The sequence below is a fragment of the Portunus trituberculatus genome, chromosome 12 (genome assembly GCF_017591435.1).
Source record: "Portunus trituberculatus isolate SZX2019 chromosome 12, ASM1759143v1, whole genome shotgun sequence".
In the NCBI taxonomy this organism is placed as follows: Eukaryota; Metazoa; Arthropoda; class Malacostraca; order Decapoda; family Portunidae; genus Portunus; species Portunus trituberculatus.
Window position 1 is genome coordinate 7145164 of NC_059266.1, and position 24473 is coordinate 7169636.

The window sequence follows — 24473 nt, forward strand, 5'->3', positions numbered from 1 at the left end:
TATTTCTCGTTTATTCTTCGTCCTCCTCCTTTATTTCTCCTTTCTTCTATTACTTCCGTCTTCACGTCTGAGCCTAGAAACACATCAAAACATTAGATATTAGGCAAAATATTGAGGAAATGGAGGGTGAATTAAGTATTGTGGCTTGGCTTCATAACATAACAACATAAATAATAGGATAACAAAGGGCCACCAGGGCCCATCTAGGTTATCCTGTATCAGTCGCACAGCGATCTCGTCATCAGTACTTAAAAATATACTTACAAGTACACAATACATTATATACTAATTCTAAATATTTGGCCCATTAACAGGGCTAAGTCCTGCAGCGAAATCCTCTACAATTTGTGGTCCCCATACATGAGGATCATGTCTTGTTTAACTATAGTAAATTTCTTATAAAAACTATCATGCAGTGCTATACATAATTATAAATCTAATAAATATAAGTGGTTATCTAATCTGTTTTTAAACATTGTCAAACTAGTGCTATTTTCAACCGTCTCTGGTAATGCATTCCAGAAGTCTACCACCCTATGACTAAAGAAATATTTTCTTATATATAACCTGCAGCCTTGCTTTCTAATCTTCCTGCCATGATTTCTAGTCCTATTTCCTCCTTTAAGGTAAAGAAAGATCTCACATCTATGTAGTTTGTATCTGAGAACATTTTAAATAACTATCATATCCCCTCTTATACATCTCCTCTCAAATGAAAACATGTTTAATTCCTTTAATCTATCTCTATACCATAAGGTTGTCTACATCTGCTGACTGGTTAGGTGGTTTATAAAAAGCTCCTACTCTAATAACCTTACTTTTGTTTACTCTAACACCCAGCCATAAGGACTCTACTCTGTTATCTACCTTAATACCATTAACCTGACTGGAAATGAAGGATTTTTTACATAAATAACTACTACTCCACCTATCCTACCAATTCTCTGGTGTAAATACATAATGTATCCATCTACTTCATATTCTTTCCTATTTTCCCTAAACTTTTCCTCATTTACCCATGCCTCTGTGACACATACAACATCTAAGTCCTCCTCAACTATATAACTAGATAACTCGTCCTTCTTGTTCCTAAGACTCCTGGCATTTACATAAACACATTTAAGTCCTGCTACCTTCCTAGATGCTGTCTCCTTATTTGGAATCCTAATCTTATTCTCTCCTATTTGCACCTGGAAATCTTTCCTAATCTTTTCACTATCTCTGTTTATCCTATCTAATTAATGTCTAGCATCTTTCTTCTGGAATATAATATGACAATGTGAATTACGTGCATGCACTTGTAGTTGACATTAGCAGATAATTTCTTTCTTGATATAACTAAAATAGGGAAAAGTAATAGTATAATGGATATAGAATGCCAGAAGCTTATCATAGCGGGGCTCAGCGTCACGGGTCTCCACCCTCCCTGCCTCTACCTCCTTACTCCTCCTCCTCCTCTCTTCTTCCTATAACTCCTTACCCCTTCTCCATCCACTTCCCTCTCATTCCTTTCTCTCTCTCTCTCTCTCTCTCTCTCTCTCTCTCTCTCTCTCTCTCTCTCTCTCCTAAAGGTCATGTCATTACTTGACCCTGTTTTATTCCACTTCGACCAATAGAGTTGCCTCCTTTTCGCGCCTTCACTTTCCTTCCAATCTCCCCATTGATGAGAGAGAGAGAGAGAGAGAGAGAGAGAGAGAGAGAGAGAGAGAGAGAGATGTCCGTCACCCCCACCCTCCATCCATATCTCTCTCTCTCTCTCTCTCTCTCTCTCTCTCTCTCTCTCTCTCTCGTGGCATAGTGCTGCATCATTTTATGTCTGTCTCTCTCTGATATATATAATGCATTACCAAATTTTCATCATATTGATTATCTTCTTGTGTATGTAGTATGTATGTATGTATGTATGCATGTACTCATGATAAAAACAAAATAATTGTGGTCAATGGTCAATACTCATTGATAACTGACTCAGTGATACCACTCTTTCTTCAGTTTCCGGCCACGTGGGACTCCCGTCCCGGTAAGGTGTCAGTACCATTAACGTCTCGGTAGTCTCGGTACGCTCCTACTGGTACTGGTACTGAGTGTGCTGCGCTGGCCGCGCGGCACACTCAGTACCAGTACCGCCACTCAGTAGTCGGTACCGCGGTACCAGCAGCGCGTGCCACTGGCCCGCTGCCTCATTCCGCCGGCCGAGCCGCGGTAGCTCGGCAAGACGCTTCTGTACTGGTACGACTGAATGTGCCGGCATCATTTCCGGTACCGCTTGACGCTTGTACCGTCTAGCCTCTGTGTCGGGACTCTGCTGCTTCGTACCGCTAAGAATGAATAATGTGTCGGCACCACTCGGCGGATCGGTGGCCGAGACGGGTGGCGGTCTGGCGGACTGGCGTCTGGCGGTGCAGTAACACTGCAGTTGGCCGGGATTTTACCATTGCATTTCTACTTCTACTACTACTGCTGCTGCTGCTGCATACCACTCAATTCATACCATTACGAATTATTTTTCATGTTAGTTTGCTATAATTCAGGTATTTCCCATCAGTTTTAAAAGGGAACCACAATATTATGAAGACGGCCGTGTGTCTTATTTATATATTTATTTTATTTATTTTTTTACAAAAATATTTATGAAAGCTGTGTGATTTGCTTTATGTAGATAGAAATGATAAATGCTAGATATTTAAATTGGCAATTTCCAACACACACACACACACACACACACACACACACACGTGTGTGTGTGTGTGTGTGTGTGTGTGTGTGTGTGTGTGTGTGTACCGGTACAGTAACGGTAGTATCGGTGACGGTTTCTTTTGCACCGGTACGTACCGGTACTGAAATTAGCGGTACTTGCCCACCACTACTAACTGCCAACTGTGAACTGACCGAGTAAGCCTACTCGTCGTGTACTCGTACAGGTCTCTCTTTCCTTCACCCAAGCCCGTGTGTTGGACTGTTGGCACTGTTAGGCTTGTTCTTAGGAATTGGACTATTCCATTAATGTCTGGGTGGTTGTGCGGCTTGCACCGCCGCCTTCACCAACAAAATACCGAAACAAAATCTTTAGTCTTTAGTTTGAAGGCCTGTATTACATTTTCAACGCATAAATTGAACATGTAATTAAATTATGAAAACCAAGTAAACCGAGTAGTACTCACTCAAATCCAAAAACCGAGTAAACCGAGTACTACTTGGACCAAAACTGCCATCCCTAGTCACTGGTGGTCATGGCTGAACTGCGCACCTGTCTGCCCAGCTGTGCCCCGCCTACGAATACATATAGCAAATTCCCATTGGCGCAGCACGTGGTGTTTAAGAGGTGGTGGCACGTCATTGGACAAAAGAACTATAGACACAATAAGAATCCTATTCAGCAGTTACCCACAAACCCCAGCTATAAGTAAATGCAAGTCAGTGTACTGCTCATTTCCGAGTGTGATGGAGCTCCGTGGCTCGCCGCAGCTTGCTGGACTTAGAGAAAACTCGCCGAACACCGCACATTTGAAGGCTTGTGTACGACACACTAAGGCCGAGCACTCACCAAAACTCTCACTGACGGTAAACACGTTACATATACTGCACTGTGCTATACGTATTATACAGATCGGCGTGGAGCAGTGATTCTAGAGAAGAACCGCTACTGCGCCCAGAGATCCACCCCTCCCTCACCTACTCCATTGTTCCTCGGTAGAGTACTGCAATCTTCACGGAGGTAAGAAATGCGAGGTTGCACGGGATCAGAGGACATCTATCTTCCCCCGACGCTTGCACTGCGGTTACTGCGTGGGCCAGGGTTGCCAGACACTACACATGAAAAAAAGGACAGACTTGCTTTAAAAAAAAAAGGACAGTACAACAAAAAGTGTGTATTATATATATATATATATATATATATATATATATATATATATATATATATATATATATATATATATATATGTGTGTGTGTGTGTGTGTGTGTGTGTGTGTGTGTGTGTGTGTGTGTTTTTAAGGAATGTGTTGAAAAGTGTATAACAGCAGAGAGAGAGAGAGAGAGAGAGATTAGGAAAGGTCTAAGGCGTTCAGAATTTTAATGGCCACAGTTTTCACTATTTCAATCCCCCCACATGAGTTTCTGAAGCTGCATAAAGTCGTTAAATAGTTAGACACAATGGATATGGAAACGCGTCATGATATAGAAGGGATTAAGACAGTTTGGGATATTACATTACCTTCACTTGGCACTTGCAGTGAGGGAGGAGAGGCAAGGCAAGAACGCAACACGTCAGCCAGCCAGCCAGGGAGACACGTAGACCCCAGTGAATTATGAGTGAGGTAGAGACGAGACGGGAGAGCTAAACTAGTGGAGTGGGTAGTGAGGAGACCACTGTAGCTTGGTTCACCTGGGGAGCGTTGCCCAGGTAACCAACACACACACACACACACACTTACCATCTAGAAGCTTTACCAAATCTCTCCACTCATTTACTCCGACTTACTCATCTGTCTGTTGTGAAGAGCTAAGAGGAATGTTAAATTAGGATTATGAGAGAGAGAGAGAGAGAGAGAGAGAGAGAGAGAGAGAGAGAGAGAGAGAGAGAGAGAGAGAGAGAGAGAGAGAGAGAGAGAGAGAGAGAGAGAGAGAGAGAGAGAGAGAGAGAAATATGTAATAGGTGAAAAAAATTTGATGTGTAGGGATTGTTTTCAGTAAGATCTCAAGCACACACAGTGACTTGCATACACTTCTTCATTGGGGTTAACTAGTAAAAAAGCTATTTAGGGTGTGCGTTGACATAACCCCTTCAGTACCAAGACGCGTTTCCTTATGCATTGTGCTATTTGGTGATTTTATACAGCTTCATAAACTTATGTGGGGGATTAAAATAGTGAAGACTCCAGCCATTAATCTTTTGACCTCCATAGACCCTTCCTAATGTCAGTAAAATCGCCTAATCAAACCCAAAAATCAAGGTAAAAGAATTGCGAGGAACCTTCGATTTGTTCTCGCCAGCCACTCCACGAACGACGATAAAAGTGGAAACATGTCGAGTGAAAACAAGGCGCTATGTTGTTGTCCATAAACTCTCAATCTATCTCTGTGGGCACTGTTGTCGTTAAGATCTCAAGCACTGAATTACCGCCATGCACTCAGTCTGGGCGTCTGAGTGAGCAGGGCGAGGCGAGGCGAGGCGATAGAGGCACCTTGCTTTGTTCTGGGCTATGTGTTTCCTACATATCATAGCTTCCCCTTGCTCAATAAGCGCTAAGAATAGGACACATTTCGCTATACGCTATTACTTGCAGTTTGTGTTGACAGACTAGGATAATAAAGAGGGATGCCAGAGATTAAACGTATACAAAACGGTGAAATAACGACAAACACACACACACACACACACACACACACACACACACACAGTCTGAGTCCTATCCGAAGATCTATATGTGCTCTGAGCTTGTTCCGTAATGGGGAAGTCTGGCTGGGTGACTACCGGGCGACCATAGTGAATCACACACACACACACACACACACACACACACACACACACACACACACACACACACACGCTAAGTACCATGATTGAAAAGGACACACACACACACACACACACACACACACACACCACACCAACACCCTCCAGCTGAGAGCTGGGTGTCAATGGTTCCAGCTGGTGGCCTCCCCCATAACGAAAGATAAAGCAACACACACACACACACACACACACACACACACACACACACACACACACAGTCTCAGTCCTATCGGAAGATCGCTCTATGACCTCTGAGCTTGCTCCGTAATGGGGAAGGCTGGCTGGGTGACTACCGGGCGATCATAGTGAATTACACACACACACACACACACACACACACACACTAAGTACCTTGAAAGAAAATGACACACACACACACACACACACACACACACACACACACACTAAGTACCTTGAAAGAAAATGACACACACACACACACACACACACACACACACACACACACACACACACACTAAGTACTTTGAAAGAAAATGACACACACACACACACACACAGCCACCTTCCCGTCCAACACCCTCCAGCTGGGAGCTGGGTGTCAGTGGTTCCAGCTGGTGGGCTCCCTCATAACGAAAGACAAGGCAACACACACACACACACACACACACACACACACACACACACACACACACACACACCCCCCCACTCCCTGGGGCCTGGAGCCAGGTATCAGCCTGGGTCCAGCCGGGGCTGGGGGGTCGGCCCTCCCTTGATGACGTCACATATATACGTTATGCAAATCATTTTGAAAATGAGGATTCCCAAAAAGGCAGCTGGACACGAATGTTATAAAATTTCTGACTCGTTATCAATCGAAACTAACTTCTAAAATACAAAAACATTGCAGAGAAAAGGAATAATAAAAATAGCTCAAAAAATATACTAAATAAAGTATTACAACTTCGACTTGCTTAAATACAATTTCAAAGCCCACCAATTTCATTCAACTGAATCGATAACGTTTTTCAAAAATTATGACAATCATTTCGATATATCAAAACCTGGCAACTCGCCCTATTAGAAAAAATAATATTTAAAAAATGACGTTGTTTACAATATTTACAGGACTTCATATCATTCTTAAAGTCCACATCTTTAACTTCTCAGGAGCCTTGCACACTTTTATCATGATAAACCATCTTTTGAAAACACAAACACTTCGCTACAACCTCAAATAAAAAATCACAGATAGCGGAGGTAAAAATTTTAGCGTATTTTGGCCCTCCCATTCAAGTCATAAACACCCTCTACATCACCGTATTTCACTCAACTCAAGCATGGAAGACACGTAAAACACTGGGAACTATCATTAAAAACCCTTAAAAGGCACTTGTGACTCGAAATAAATGAACTGAGACAAATATAAATAATAGTGGAAGTCGAGCATCTGGGACCGGCATTTTGGGCGGGAGCTGGTGATGACGTCAAAGCCTGGGGCTCGTGACGTCATGGGTAGGCCCGCTTCTTCTCACTCCATAGCACACAAATCAGGTAGTTGCGGATATATCTCAACAACTGACATGAAAGATTAGGCCTATGGCTCCACTTTGTGACCTGTCAGGCCTGTAATGAGTAAGAGATGATGCAGATAATGGCTGAGAGAGAGGCGGCGGGTCAGGAGATCGGTTTGTTTACGTTTTCAAGACTGAATTATTTTGTTTTTATAAGTATGTGCAGGTGTTAGTTCACTGATATATTGTCCAGGAGGTTACCAACGTTAGGTTATGACATGGCACCACCGTGAAATGATGAGTTATACCAATATATCACTTACGTTAGGCAAAGATTGCTCCGCGGCGGCTGTCCGTGTCACTAGCAAGCACCCACACTCCACTGTCCACTTTGTGTCTTCAACCATGTTTAAATAGTTAACCTCTGATTACTGAGAGGCTACACACAAAATATTCTCTTCGCTACTATAGATAACACTATTATCGGTATCTTGATCTCCACCACTCACTGTCCCTCACGACCAGCGCCTTGTCCTGCCAAGAGAAGCACGGCTCACGGTCAACTGGCCGGCCGCCGGGCTGACTACGGCAGAGTTGCCAGACACTACACATGAAAAAAGGACAGACCTGCTTTAGAAAAAAAAGGACATTTGCCTCCAAGAAAGGACAGCACAACAAAAAGTGTGTGTATTATATATATATATATATATATATATATATATATATATATATATATATATATATATATATATATATATATATATATATATATATATATATATATATATATATATATATATATATATATATATATATATATATATATATATATATATATATATATATATATATATATATATATATATATATATATATATATATATATATATATATATATATATATATATATATATGTGTGTGTGTGTGTGTGTGTGTGTTTAGGCTAAGCTGGGAGCAACGAGTATAGAAAACTATGTATTTATACTCATTGGCTGGGAGGCTGGGAGTGGGAGCGCTTTTTAAGGGAGTTGCCGGTTACTTATTATAGTCTGCGATCCCAAAGAAAAATCATAAGCTTATAATATGCTCGATTTATTTTTATATAACACAAGAACAAATATGTTAAAACAATAAAAAGATAGGAAGTTGCAGAAACAAATTTATTGACTGCGTGTTTAAGGTTTGACCGGATCCGTGGTTCACAATGAAAAAAAATAAATAAAAAAATAAATTTTGCTGAAAAAAGGACGGTAAAGGACAGATTTTGACTGTCCTTTTTTACAAGAAAACTTAAGGACAAACAGGCTCAAAATAGGACAGACTGTCTTTAAAAGGACAAACATGGCAACCCTGGCGTGGGCGGCAAGCTTCCTGTCCACGCGTATCTACTTCGAAGCTTCAAATTAATTGAGGCCTTAGTAGGAACAAAACATATTATACTTACCTATTGCGATAAAGAACAAATCTGCCATCGAAGGATCTGCCTGAAACATGACGCTGATGCAAAAGCACACAACATGTGTGCACGAGCTCATTAGCATGAACTCTGAACTTTGAAGCATGTGAACTTCAGCTGGCCAAGACAAAAGAAGTGATGGAGGGGGCGAGGGGAACACAGTAATTAGCAAAGGTAACTTAATGAATTAGCCAGCACTCCCAGCCTTCACTCTGCACAAACCACAGCGCGGTATCAAAGAACACAAATACAGAAACCTCATGACTTGATCTTTTTATTTCCAGAATACAGTAAGCTTTTCGAAACAGAAACTAGACTTTCCACCCCCTCTCCCTTGTCCCTGCCCCTCCTATCAACCTGACGCCACGCGAACAGTTAACAACAGTAATCATTACCTTCCAATCACATCACCATCATCATATCATTATAGTGGATGAATAACTAGAGAGGATTACAACCATCCAGAAAATAAATACATGAATAAATAAAGCAAGATTATAGAAAACGGTAAAAAAATTCTACAACAGTAGTAAAATTATTATTATTAGTAGTAGTAGTAGTAAGTATATAAGTAACTAAGTAAGTAGTAGTAGTAGTAGTAGTAGTAGTAGAAAAATAATAATAGCAACAATAATAATAACGTAAAATAACATCAATTAATCTTTGAGAAATAAATCTACATAATAACACAGATTAAGTATAAAAAAAAAAAAAAAAAAAATATATATATATATATATATATATATATATATATATATATATATATATATATATATATATATAATCAAATCTTGTAATGTCCAAAAAACAAATGAGCTACCGTCTAATTGGTACTGAATGGATTATCATCACTCTCACTAACCACTTTCAACTACTCATTACTCGTCCTCCTGCCTGTGCTGCCGTTAACCCCTTCAGTACCATGACGCGTTTCCATATTCATTTTCCTTACTATCTGATGATTTTATACAGCTTCAGAAACTTATGTGAGGGATTAAAATAGTGAAGACTGTGGCCATTAATCTTCTGACATCCATAGACCCTTCCTAAAGTTAATGAAATGGTCTAATAGTATACAAATCTCAAGACAAAACTGCGTCCAAGTACTAAAAGGGTTACTAATCAGTGGCGAACAAATTATCACCGTATCTAAACACGCCAACGATATAATGACCCTGTTGTATGGCGCATTAGTTCAATCACTACTTAACAAACTATCCTTAAACCATCATCAGAAACACTTTGCTCTCTCACCACGACTATTTTCCAAGGCCACATAATTAATTAGTCAGATTCTCCCGTTAAAAATGTAAAAAATCATGTTAATTTCTCACTAGATTAATAAAAAATAATAAAAAATAAATGCATCCTTTTAAACCTGAGTGACTAAGTAGTAGCCTGTAGAACGTAGTGGAAGGGACATTAAGTGTTTCATAGTATGGCTCTTTATCTTATTGTCACTGAAGCACCGTTTGGCTGATTCAACAAGCCCCTTACTCGTCCCTAGCAATCAAGCGAGGTTTTAACTAGCACACAACTTATATCTTCCTCTACACATTACTAATCACTCAATCTTTATGTGATGTTACGGTTCCTGTGTTCGTTTCGTATCCTTATCAATTCATTTACCGACAAACTTTACAAACTCTTTTTACTTTTTTATTGGGTATCACAGTTTGTTATCCTTTCTCTCTGTTTATTGTTTTTCGTAACTTAACAGCGCTCTCTCTCTCTCAGATCCGTCCCTTTTATCACTTAACTTCTCCGTTTCATCAAGACATTACACAACTTTCATTATCAACACAACCCTTCCTTTGACACACACACACACACACACACACACACACACACACACACACACACACACACACTCTCTCTCTCTGTACTCCTGAGTTTGACAGGAATTCTTCTCTCCTTCAGTTTACAAAGCACATGTTCATCTTCTTCCCTAAACTCACAGATCCTGATGCCCACTTTAACTTTTCTTTTCTCAATATCTCTTTTTACTTGCACTTCAACACAGACATTATTCCTTTCTTCCTTCCTTCCTTCCCTCCCTTCCTCCCTCCCCTGCCTCTGTGACCCCTCCAAAGTTAGGTTACAAAAAGCTTACAGTACCAGATCAGAGTATATAAAATAAAACACTGACCCTGCTGCTGATGCTGATACTACGACAGACACGGGACGGTGTACACCAAGTAATATGTAGTAAAAGAGGAGACACACACACACACACACACACATGCAGGCACTCACACACACACACACACACACACACACACACACACACACACACACACACACACACACTAGTTTTGTTGGTCTCTCTCTCTTTGTGTATATATGTGTAGTGATATTCAAGCATCTACTTATAAATAGTCACCAAATAGTACACACACGCACACACTGTTGTGACAAAATATATTAAGGCAATACATAAGGTACATACATACATACACATCTATATATACAAAAATAATATGGAATGAACCTTATAAATACATACGTAAAAACTCTCAAAATTTGAACAACGAACATAATCACATACGTAACTCTCACTGGGGGGAAAACAATATACAGTGGAGAAGTCAGGGAGAGAATGTGTACAGTGGAATGACAGTAGAGTATTTGGAGAGATTTAGGAATGATGCTAAGTATAGTCTGACCAGCCTTAATTTATGGCCATGGGGGGGACGAGCGTCTCTGTACAGTGTTACCACGTTTTCACTACTGTTCTGTTAATCTCTCTCTCTCTCTCTCTCTCTCTCTCTTACTAAAGAATCAAAGGTAAGCAGAGTCATTTATAATTGCATATATATATATATATATATATATATATATATATATATATATATATATATATATATATATATATATATATATATATATGAGTGGCACGAGGTCAGTCACGTCGCCACCATAATGTGTCAAGGCCACCAGTGGGTGTGGAAGAGTTGCCGCTCACAAGTGAATAATGCTGCTTCTTTTTTTTCACTAAGGTATTGGCATATACCTACTATTTTGTAAAAATAGAAACTACACATTAGCTTGGCTTACGAATTATGAATGCGATTATGCCTCACCCTTGAAATTACTGTAAAAGCCAGTAAATGTGAGCATTTTATCTTATAATTATAGCAACATCTGGTACTACAAGGTGAGGCTATTCGGCTTGGCCAGGCTGGGTTCATCAGTATTGCCGCCACTCACAAGACTACTATTTTTTTACTTTGGATAACAGATTATTTCTTTTTTCCATGCTCATTATTTTATATCTGTAACGCTGATATTATTACACACCCTAAACATACGCTAAGTACCATTATAAGTTACTACAGTTGATATCAGCAACACTGTTGAATATGTATGCCATGGTTGTATGGTACTATATAGTTTTTTAAGCATATGATGGTTACTGTTGATTCAGCCATCTATATACACGTCGAAATTTTATACATCTGAATTGATGGTACTTGCGATGCCTTGTACACCAATAACTTCCATTTCACATCGCATTTTTTGGAAACGTGGTAGCACTGTAGAGTTCCCCTCGCCCCCCCATAGCCGTAAATTAAGCTCGGTCAGACTTTTTTTTTTTTATAGTATACACCTCTCTCTCTCTCTCTCTCTCTCTCTCTCTCTCTCACACACACACAAGCTTGATATAGTGTGTACATTGAGATACCCAATGACTGCTAGCTATATTATTGTCCTTAGTCACAAGAGGGATTGCTTCACACACACACACACACACACACACACACACACAGGGTCCACGCCTCACACACACGCTGGGCGGAGGAATGCTGTGGGCGTGGTGGCAAGATGGCACAGAGGTAACACAACAGCAGCTTGGTGGAGCGAAGGCCGTGGGTGTACAGAATGTGTGCCCTGCTGGAGGGATGACAAGGGCAGTGTGGGGGCAAGGACCAAGGCTACAGTACAGATTCCTTCACCATACCAGTGGCTGAGTTCCCTCCTCTGGGGTGGGTGGGAATACTGATTGGAGTGGGAGTAAGGGAGGCAAGGTGGTGAAGGGAAGGCTTGCTGGGCGTGAACACAGAGGCGAGGGTCTGCCGGGCAGTTCCTCTTGCACTTAATGCTAGACACTTCCTTGTGTCCGTTGGTGTGCGTATACGAGTGAGCACGTGGCAGCATGTGGCGAATGTGCACGTGTGAGTGTGAGTGTGTGTGTGTGGGTGTGCAGGGTGTGAGCGTGGCTGCTAGTCAATGAGCAGTGCCTGGCCTGCCTCGCCCCCTTCGTGTGACGCAGCATCGGCGGGAGTGAACACCACGCTAGCAGAGGGCGTCAGCTCCAGGCTATCCTCCTCGTGCTGGCTGGCCAGCTGGTAGCCCACGGGTGCCCCAAGGTTGGGGTTGTTTTGGCCAGCGTGCAAGGCACACACTGAGGCAGACAGCAGCACAACAGAGGCAATGGCCAGGCCCAGCAGCACGAAGGCATGGGTTGGTAGGTGTCCCATCACCTCGGCCAGCAGGGAGTGGGTGAGTGTGTTGCCGAAGGAGGCCACCACCACCATGAGGGCACACAGGCGGTGGGTCACTCTCATGTGCTGGGCCATCCACAACAGGCTGGTGGGCAGCACCGGTGCACTCCCCACAGCCAGGAACACCACACCTGCCCACACAAAGTCCTGCTTCCCCAATGCACCCACCGCCATGAAGGATGCGCCAGCCACAGAGGACAACACCGCCACCCCCAGCAGCCTACCGGGTGGCCCCACGCAGCCGGCTGCCAGGATGCACAGGAAACGCACCAAACACACCAATCCCCAAAACACCACCTGGTTATTGGGGCCCTCTTCCCCTCCACCCCAAAGGATGGGCAGGCCTGAGCCACCCTCTGTGGAGGTCAGGAGGTGGTGGAGGGTTCCCTGCAGGGCCTCTGCTGCAAACATGAAGGCAGAGAAGAGCACTGTGAAGAGCAGGGTGCGGGAGGGCCGAGCGGTGGCCATGGGGCCGCCCTCCTGCCTGGAGCGTGCCTCCCGTGGATGGTGGCACAGCACCACCACGGACACCAGTGCGTCCACCACCACCAGGATGCCAATGCTGATGTAGGCCAGGTGCACCCGTGTCACCCCGTAGTCGCCAAGGCGCTGTGCCATGTGCTCCAAGAAGCGGGACTTGTCATCGCTGGCATTGCTGAAGGTGCCGGGCTTAAGGGACGGGGTGCCCACGCTGCTCTCTTCCTCTGGCAGCCTCTCCCGCAGGTCCTGCACCTCGTACTGCTGCACCTCAGATGTCAGCTGCATCGCCTCCCCCCCACGGTTCACTGCAGGGGGTGGGTCACGCGTGGTGGTGGTGGTGGTGGAAGGGTGGTTGTGGTGGTGGTGGTGTGTGGACTGGTAGTAGTGGTAGGGGTGGTAATAGTAGTAGTGGTGGTGATGGTGGTGGTGGTGGTAGGCTTAGGCTTGGCTGTGGTGGTGGTAGTAGTTGGACGTGAAGTGATTGGTGGAGGAGGAGCTTTGGTGGTGGTGGTGGTTGTAGCAGCAGCAGATGTAGAGGTGGTAGTGGTAGTAGCAGGGGGTGTGGTTGTAGTGGGGGTAGTAGTGGGAGTGGTGGTGGTAGTAGCAGCAATAGTAGCTGCAGAGGTGGAACTAGTAGTACTAGTAGTAGTGGTGGTGGTGGCAGCAGCAGTGGTAGTGGTAGTAATAGCAGTGGTAGCAGTAGTAGTAGTAGTGGTAGTGGTCGGGATAGAACTGGTGTGGCTTGTGGAAGGTGTAAGTTCTTTGGTGGTACTGTTGGTGGTGGTGGTGGTGGTGTTGACATCACTACTCTGTCCGGTGTTGGCAGTGGTGTTGTGAGAGACAGTTCCATTAGCAGAGGTGTTGAGAGCATGTGTGGGTTTGGGTGACTGAGTGGTGGTGTGTGGCTTCTGCGTGGTAGGTGGAGAGGTGGGAGGTGGAGGAGGAAAAGGAGGATTCTTATGTAGAGGAGGTTTGGTCCATTTGGTCATCTTGTCATCAGGGTCGAGATTTATATCATTGGTGCATGCTGGTTTTTTCCTGGGTGTCTTGGGGATGGAGGGTGATGGCAGTGGTGGTGGTGTGGTGGTGGTGATGGTGTGGTTCAAGGTGGTTATTGTGGTGGTGTTAGGGCATCCTCCAGGAAAGGTGAGGCAGAGCAGGTCTTTATCACTGAAATTGGTGGTGTGTGGCTCAGTTCCCAGTGTTGCTGATCGGACACCCCTCACTGCCACTGCGACCTCCGTGGTGAGGGGCGTGGTGGTGGCGACGGTGGTGGTGGTCTCAACAGGGTGCAGGCCAGAGAAGAATGGCTGCACCACCAGAGGCACCACCAAGGCCCCCAGGGAGAAGCTGAAGTGGAGAGTCTGCAGTGCTACGCCACCTTGCCGCCGCCCCCACAGATCCAGGCACAGCACGTTGCCACCTGGAATGACACACTGGCTACTGTCTACACTCTCTCTCTCTCTCTCTCTCTCTCTCTCTCTCTCTCTCTCTCTCTCTCAGTAATTCCATCAGTGACCACAGACACACACAATCAATGACTAATCTAATCTTGCCATGAACTGCTACAACAATGCACTGACTGACTGATTCACACCGCTATCACAGTTATTAAAGTAACCACTGACGAGACAGACTACATGACTCACTAAACTGCCAAACTCAACAAAATTACTGAATGACAACTGACTTAACAACAGACTACAAGACTGATCCAGTAAATACACTTCCTACTCTACACTTCTGATTGACTTCCTCATTACCTGAACATCAATTGAGAGCCAAATAAACCAACTGTCTGATCCTACACACCCACCATGCCACCACACCCACTGATCTCAAGCCTTCCATATAGCCAAGACACCTCTTCCACTCACCCACCACACCCATCAGACCTTCCACTCATCCACCACACAATACACCCCCACACCACACCAAGAGACTCGTAGCCTTACCAGTGAAGATGAATGCCAGACCAGTGCCAAGGGCAGCTGTGGATGCCAGTGTCCACCACAGGGCTGCTGGTACAGTGAAGGGCAACACTGTCACGGCTGCCGCCACCCACACCAGACTCACGGAGAGCAGAAACTGACGGTTATACACCTCAAACAACACCGAACCTGTGTAAAGAACATCAGAATTAAAATATTTTAGATATGCTGAAATATACAGACAAGAAGAAATAAATATAGAACATAATGCAATAATAAGTGAAGTGTTATGTGAAATATAAAAAAATAGTTTAATACTAACACTTCATAAACAAGGGAATGAGGTGTTATGTAGGAGCAGGAGCAGGAGCAGGAAATGGTTTTATATACGTATTTCTTAATAATGGAACATTTAATCTCACACTTCCTGAGTCAGTGATAAGATCCCCCTCCTCTCTCTCTCTCTTATCACTTCCTTTCCCTTTGTATACATTTCCCCTTCATCCTAAATTTCTGTGTGGCACGAGAGAGGCAAAGGAATAACTCAGAGCTTGAATTAAAGGTACAGAGACAATAGGAGACATGAGTAGCAGTGACAGCAGCAGCAGCACTCACCTAGAGCTCCTCCAAGCAGCATGCCGACTGACCGCGCTGTGAAGACATGGAACGCTGTACTCTCAGGAACCCCAACACTCATCTCCAGCTTAATGAGAGGCCCTCCACTCACTGACACACACAGGCCCTGGGAGGCACACAAACACACAAAAGTTGAGTCTCTCTTACTGCAACACATCATGGTATACTTGACACAATACACTTAATGACATGAGGAGAAGAGTAAGTGATATAAAAGTAATGATACAAACTTATATAATCTAACAAAAATGTATGAGAATATTAAGCAAAGAACAAGTAATGACATACACCCACACTCACGCGCACACACACACACTCACACGAGACGCAATACCGTCGCTCCCGAGAATCAGCTGATCTTCACTACCTTTGTTTGGGTTTACAGTGGCCTGGGCGATAAGTGTGGACTCATTTTTTTTCATGAATACAGTGTTAAATAATAATGAGTGAAAAAGATATTCCATCTAAATGCAGGTATGTGACAAGGGAAAGAATGAAAGCTGATGATGACAATGTTGGTGAGGGAGAAAGAGAATTTAAAGGCTTTGATACGGCGCAAACTTCACTATTTGAGAGTCTTGACTATCGAACGTAAATTAGATAAATTGATAAAGGAGAGTATGGGAATGAAAGAGAATGAAGAACAAGATAAAGAGCTCCAGAAATTGAAAGAAAGGATAAAAAGAGTGGAAGAAAACGAAACTAGGCTAAGAACCGAAAATGAAGAATTAAAAGTGCAAATAGCGAACTATAAGAAATTGATGGAAGAAGGACTCGGTAAAGCCGAGAAAGAAAAAGAAAAGCTAAAAGATCTAGTTAACAAAGAAGAAGAAAGAGTACAAGACGTGATTAAAAAAGAAGTACAAGCATGGAGAATCCAAGATAAGAAAGACAAGGAATCATTTCAAGAAGTATTTCAAGAACAGTTAAAAGAAAGAGATGAAAATATGACAAGCAAAATGATAGGAGTCCTCAAGAAAAAAGAAAATTTAGTAAGAGAAATTGCGGAAAAAAAAAGTGTAATTATTTTTGGACTGAAAGAAAAAAATGTTAAATATAGACCAAGAAGGGAAAAAGACGAAATGAAATCAGTAAAAGACCTACTAAAACATCTGAATGACGAGGATAGACAGAACTTAGAAGAGGAAGTAGAAGAAATCCATAGAATGGGACCATATCAAGAAGGAACAGTGAGACCAATTAAGATATTACTAAAATCACAAGCAGCAGCAGAAGAAGTACTATATAGAAAAACGAAACTCAGAGAAACAGAAGGTTGCAAAGATATATATATATATATATATATATATATATATATATATATATATATATATATATATATATATAAAGAAAAATAGAAACGAGGAGGAAAGGAAGAGACACAATGAACTGGTGGCAGAAGCAAGAGAAAAAAATAATGAAAGGTCAGAGGAGGAGAAGGCATTTTTTTGGAGAATTATAGGAGACAGGATAAGGAAATGGTATATAAAAGAGAAAGAGAAAAGAATGGAGCAAGTTTAACTAAAAATGATAAGAACAAGAGATTAAAAATGATGTATACAAACATAGATGGGATTTTATCTAGTAAATTAGAATTAAGAGATTACATAAAGAAAGAAGAACCAGATATTGTATGCCTGGTGGAAACAAAGTTAAATGAGGCAATAAAAATAGACATAGATAAAAGGTATAATATATGGAGGAGAGACAGAGTGGGTAAAGGAGGAGGAGGAGTCATGATGATGTTAAGGAAGGAGATAGTGGTAAATCAAGTGGAGTTTGGGGAAGGAAAATCAGAAATACTGTATGTTAAGATGCATATTAACAAAAGGAGTTAACAATCATTGGAACATATGTGCCACCAAAAACAAACTCATGGACTAACCAAGAATATAGAGACATGATAGATGACACAATAAGGAGTCTTACAAGAATCATTAAGGAAAGGAGAAAAGTGATATTGGTAGGAGATTTCAACTGTAAGGAGGTAGACTGGGAAAATTATGAAAGTGGTATGGGGAAGATGCCTGGGAGATAGATTCCTGAACCTAATGATAGATAATTTGATGGTCCAAAGAGTAAAGGAAAACACAAGATTCAGAGGAAACGATGAGCCGGCAAGATTAGACCTAGTTTTACAAGGGATATACCAATTAACGATGATATAAGATACAAGTGCCCATTGGGAAAGAGTGACCATGTAATATTAGAGATGGATATAGAAGAAGGAAAGGAAGATAGAGATGAATCATACAAAGGAGACCGATTAAATTACAGAAAGGCTGATATTGAGAATCTCAAGAACTATTTTAAAACGTAAACTGGGAGGAGATGGAAAACTCATTAACGGTTCAAGAGAAATATAACTTATTTTTGGAAATATACAAAACTGGGGTCAGGAATATGTTCCGAAATATAGACCTAAAGAAGAAGGAAAGAAAGATTGGTTTAATGCAAGATGTGCTAGGGCAAAGGAGAAACGAGATGGAGCATGGAAAAGGTGGAGAAGAAACAGAAATCCAGAAAATAAGGAAAACTTCAAAACAGCAAGAAATGAATATGCTAAGGTGAGAAAGGAAGAAGAAAAGAACTATGAAAAGGACATTGTCGAAAAATGTAAGGAACAACCAAAATTGTTCTACAGATTCATAAATGGAAAAATAAGACAAAAAGAAACAATAGAAAGGTTAAAAGGAGAAAACGGAATGGTGGAAGACCCAAAAAGTATGGCAGAACTGTTAAATAGTAAATTTCATGAGGTCTTTACTAAGGAATCCAAATTTGAAAGACCACAGGGTAATAGAGACTGTCTATATGAAAGAGATTAAAGTAACCAAGCTTGAAATAAAAAGTTGATGACGGAATTGGATGAGGAAAAGGCAATGGGACCGGATGAAGTCTCAGGCAGAATACTGAAAGAATGTAGGGAAGAACTAGCAAGTCCAATATACAACATCATAAAATGCTCAATAGAAAATGGAACAGTGCCAGTGGAGTGGAAAAGAGCTGAGGTGGTTCCCATATATAAGAGCGGAAGGAAGGAAGAACCTTTAAATTACAGACCGGTATCACTAACTAGTGTAATATGCAAGATGTGTGAAAAAGTAATAAAGAAGCAATGGATCGAGTTTCTTGAAGACAACAAAATATTATCAAATAGCCAATTTGGTTTTAGAAAAGGTCGGTCATGTGTGACAAATTTATTGAGTTTCTACTCTAGAATAGTTGATAAAGTACAAGAGAGAGAGGATGGGTTGACTGTATTTATTTAGATCTAAAAAGGCTTTTGATAAAGTGCCACATGAAAGATTACTATGGAAGTTAGAGGAGAAGGGTGGCTTAAAAGGAAGCACATTGAGATGGATGAAGAATTACTTAAGGGGAGAGAAATAAGGACGATAGTTAAAGATATGAAGTCCAAGTGGAGAACAGTAGACAGCGGAGTGCCACAGGGGTCAGTATTGGCACCAATACTTTTCTCGTATATATAAATGACATGCCAGAGGAGTGAACAGCTACATAAATCTGTTTGTGGACGATGCGAAACTGTGCAGAGTCATTAAACAAAAGAGGATTGTGAAATACTACAGGAAGACTTAAACAAGATCTGGAAATGGAGCAAAAATGGGAGATGGAATTCAATGTGGACAAAAGCCATGTCATGGAAATGGGAAAAAGTGAAAGACGACCAGTGGGAATCTATAAGATGGGAGATGGAGTAGAACTAGAAAAAGTAAAAAGGAAAAGGACTTGGGAGTGACAATGGAAGAAAATAATCAACCGGTAAGCCATATTGATAGAATTTTCAGAGAGACGTATAATTTGCTAAGGAATATTGGAGTAGCATTTCACTATATGGACAAGGAAATGATGAAGAAATTGATAAGTACTAAAATAAGACCTAGATTGGAATATGCAGGAGTTGTGTGGACTCCCATAAAAAGAAACACATAAGAAAATTAGAGAGACTACAAAAATGGCTACAAGAATGGTTCCAGAATTTAAAGGGATGACATATGAGGAGAGACTAAAGGCAATGGATCTACCAACCTTGGAGCAGAGAAGAGAGAGGGATCTGATACAAGTTTATAAATTGATTAACGGAATGGATGAAGTGGATAATGAGAAACTGATCCTGAGAGAAGAATATGACTTTAGAAGCACAAGATCGCATAGTAAGAAACTAAGGAAGGGACGATGTCTGAGAGATGTTAAAAAATTTAGTTTCCCGCAAAGATGTGTTGAGACTTGGAGCAGTTTGAGTGAGGAAGTGGTATCAGCAAAGAGTGTACATAGTTTTAAAGAAAAATTGGATAAGTGTAGATATGGAGACAGGACCACACGAGCATAAAGCCCAGGCCCTGTAAAACTACAACTAGGTAAATACAACTAGGTAAATACACGCACACACACATACAGATGATACGAAACTGTGCAGAGTTATAAAGCAAAAAGAGGATTGTGAAATACTGCAAGAAGACCTAAATAAGATCTGGGAATGGAGTAAAAAGTGGGACATGGAATTCAATGTGAACAAAAGCCATGTCATGGAAATGGGAAAGAGTGAAAGATGACCTGTGGGAATCTATAAGATAGGAGATGGAGTAGAACTGGAGAAAGTAAAAATGGAAAAGGACTTAGGAGTGACAATGGAAGAAAACAATCAACCAGTAAGCCATATTGATAGAATTTTTAGAGAAACATATAATTTGCTAAGGAATATTGGAATAGAATTTCACTACATGGACAAAGAAATGATGAAGAAATTGATAAGTACTATAATAAGACCCAGTTTGGAATATGCAAGAGTAGAGTGGACCCCTCATAAAAAGAAACACATAAGGAAATTGGAGACTACAAAAAATGGCTACAAGAATGATTCCAGAATTTGAAGGGATGACATATGAGGAGAGACTAAAGGCTATGGATCTACCAACCCTGGAACAAAGAAGGGAGAGAGGAGACCTGATACAAGTTTATAAATTGATGAACGGAATGGACCAAGTGGATAATGAGAAACTGATCATGAGAGAAGAATACGACATCTGAAGCACAAGATCGCATAGTAAAAAGCTGAGAAAAGGAAGATGTCTGAGAGATGTTAAAAAATATAGTTTCCCGCAAAGATGTATTGAGACGTGGAACAGTAAATGAAGAAGTAGTGTCTGCAACGAGTGTGCATACTTTTAAAGTAATATTGGATAAGTGTAGATATGGAGACGGGGCCACACGAGCATAAAGCCCAGGCCCTGCAAAACTACAACTAGGTAAATACAACTAGGTAAATACACATTCTGAAACACTGTACTTCAACATCTTTCAAAAGCACCGAGATAGTTGAAGTTGAACAAGATTTTTAAGGGTGCTATCATAGTTCTAAAGAGATAAACAATAATTCAAACCATGAACAGGAAAAAACACTCTTGAAAACCTGGGTGATAATTTTTGGGCCTTTGAAAATAGTCGTGATAAGAGAGCAGAGCATTTCAGAACACACACACACACACACACACACACACACACACACACACACACACAGATGTCTGAGAGATGTTAAAAAATATAGTTTCCCACAAAGACGTGTTGAGACTTAGAACAGTTTGAGTGAGGAAGTGGTGTCAGCAAAGAGTGTGCATAGCTTTAAAGAAAAATTGGATAAGTGTAGATATGGAGACGGGGCCACACGAGCGTAAAGCCCAGGCCCTGTAAAACTACAACTAGGTAAATACACAAACACACACACACACGTACCAGCCCCAGGAAAGCAATACAGAGAAAGACGGTGCGAATGAAGAGCATGAAGGTCGGGAGGAAGCCAGCGGTTGCCTGCCGACGTGCGCGAGGCATCTTCCCCCCAAGGAGACCCGCCTCATCGAAGACTATGTCCTCCTCAAAGGGGTCGTTGTCCTCAGGATGGTCAGCCATGGCTACCCAACGCCTAAACTGCCGGTAAATGGTGGAGTGTGTGTGTGTGTGTGTGTGTGTTTTGTTTTAGACTCCTGGTGCCTTATACTGTTTAATGAGTGTGTGTGTGTGTGTGTGTGTGTGTTGTATTTTAGCTGACACTTGGTAGCTTCAAATTTGAATGCACTTTTCTTGTATTGCTAAATGTGTCTGTGTATCTTTTCTTGCAGTAGCTTGTGTGTGTGTGTCTGGTGATAGTGTGTACATTTACCACTAGCCAGTTCCTGTGTCACCCAGCCAGCCACATACAGGTACACACACACATACACAGGCTGCTTGGCTCCTCTGGACACACACACACTGCCCAGATTTCAGTGTTGCTTCTATCAGTCAGTCAGATTTTAGTGCATCTCCCACAAGCCAATCACAGCGCTGGGTCGTGTGTGCTCCATCAATGAGAGTTCTTGGTTTATTTCACCCAGCTGATCAGGGCCTCTCTCGCTCCATGTTCCTGTAAGATAAACAAATATAATTACATACTATGTACAAATTGTAAGGGATCATTTATGACTATTAAGTGTAAAAACAAAGGTGGTAATTCGTAATTCTCATACACACAAACATATAAACACAAATACACAAACATACACCCTTCCACTGCTTGGTTAATTCACTGCACTGAGTTGTGTCATGTGAGGCAGAGGCAGTGGTGGTGGGCAAGGAATCAACAAGCCTATTGTAGTGAGCAGACAACCTCGGTCATCTCTTTACTAATAGAGCCATCACTGTTTGCTTAACCTTGACTGCCCCACCACTGTGCCACTATACATTCAGATTTCCATTAACCACAGAATCATAAACTACAACTAAATATACACACAATATACAGTCCAGCAATAACACACACTTCTAGTTATACATGAAACAAAGAAATTACAAAAACTTTTAACCTATGAATACAAAGACAGTATACCATGAATAACACTACACACACTCTTACAATCATCCCTTTCAACAATCAGATGCAAACAATAAGAAACTGACAAATTATATAAGCAATGAGAGACCACTTGGCAAATTCTACAACCCATTCACTAAGGAACACTGCCTATTCTCATACTACTATAGAGGAAGAGGAATCATATTAACAAGGCACTGACTGAAATACTGTGTCCTAAGGTAACATTGTGTTGTGCGGGAATTAACAGTGGTATTATATCTATTAGGAGGAAATATTACAACAAACTCAATGGAAATATCATGTCTTAGGGTACCAATTTGTTATCCTAGCGTTAACAAGGACAATTTGAGAGAGAGAGAGAGAGAGAGAGAGAGAGAGAGAGAGAGAGAGAGAGAGAGAGAGAGAGAGAGAGAGATGAACCTGAATAAACATAAACACAAACACACACACACAGAGGAAAGAGGCGTAGGAAAGACAGACACACATACACACACGAAAAAGACTGTCAGGACACAAACACACATACATAAACGAGGCACTGAAAAGCTACACACAGGCAAACATACACACACACGCACATACTGGGAACAGGAAGCGGATAATATATTAAACACACAGACAGACTGACGAAAAAACAAAGATACATGGTTACATATTGCACAACACGCCTTCACCTTACCCAGCGCACACACACACACACACACATGATAAGAAGAGGTTTACACGAGAAATCCAATACATACATAATTTTCTCATCTAACTCAAAACTCCAGCCACTAATACCCCATCTGGAGATTCATAAAGAAGGGCGGATGTGTTAACTCACTTGTGCGGGGAGAAAGGGCACGGGAAACACCTGTATCACGATAAAAAATGAAAAATAACACGAGTAGTTCTTCCTGTCAACCTTCCTTCACGTCGTCTGCCGCTAATGGAGACTAAAGGTATTACTAATTAACTATTTATAATGCATTTTTTATCATTTATGTATGCTTTCTGTAGTTTAAATTATTTATTTAATATGTATTTTGTGTTAATATATTGGTAAATGGATGCTTTCTGTATGTCGATATTTTGAGTACGATGAGAATAACCTGGTGGTGCCTGGTAACACTGGCCTGGCCACGCCCACCTGCCCCTCCCCCGTGTGTCTGAATCAAACCTCTTTGGCTTAACCCCTTCAGTAGCATGACGCGTTTTCATATTCATTCTGGTTATTATTTGGCGATTTAATACAGCTTCAGAAACTTATGTGGGGATTAAAATAGTGACGACTCTAACCTTTAACCTCCAAACCTCCATAAACACTTCATAATGTAAATAAAATCGTTTAATCATACCCAAAACTCAAGGTAAAAAAAAACTTCCTAGTACTGAAGAGGTTAATAAGGCCCAACACAGCGATACACGCCGCCACACCATCGTACACTGTCTACTCCACACGTTAATCATCACCGGTTTCTGCAGATATTGCTGCAGGTGAAGGTACGATTTGTTCCAGGAGGAATTAAAATATTCTTTTCACTGGCATCTTGCCACCAATAGTCCAATACCGGTATCTTGACACCAGTATTGGTGCCATTTTTAAGGTAGATAGATGTGACAGATATTG

The 24473-nt window shown here is 41.5% G+C and overlaps 1 protein-coding gene across 1 annotated transcript; it reads right to left on the reverse strand.

The window, feature by feature from the left end:
• Positions 1 to 8696: 8696 nt before the first annotated feature.
• LOC123502733 lies at positions 8697 to 23798 on the reverse strand. Its single transcript, XM_045251962.1, is given in 7 exon segments — positions 8697 to 11213; positions 12055 to 13858; positions 13861 to 14852; positions 15385 to 15549; positions 15976 to 16102; positions 21748 to 22411; positions 23688 to 23798. Coding segments are annotated over 5 exon segments (2649 nt in total). The 5' UTR covers positions 21922 to 22411; positions 23688 to 23798; the 3' UTR covers positions 8697 to 11213; positions 12055 to 12667.
• Between the last annotated feature and the right edge of the window lie 675 nt (positions 23799 to 24473).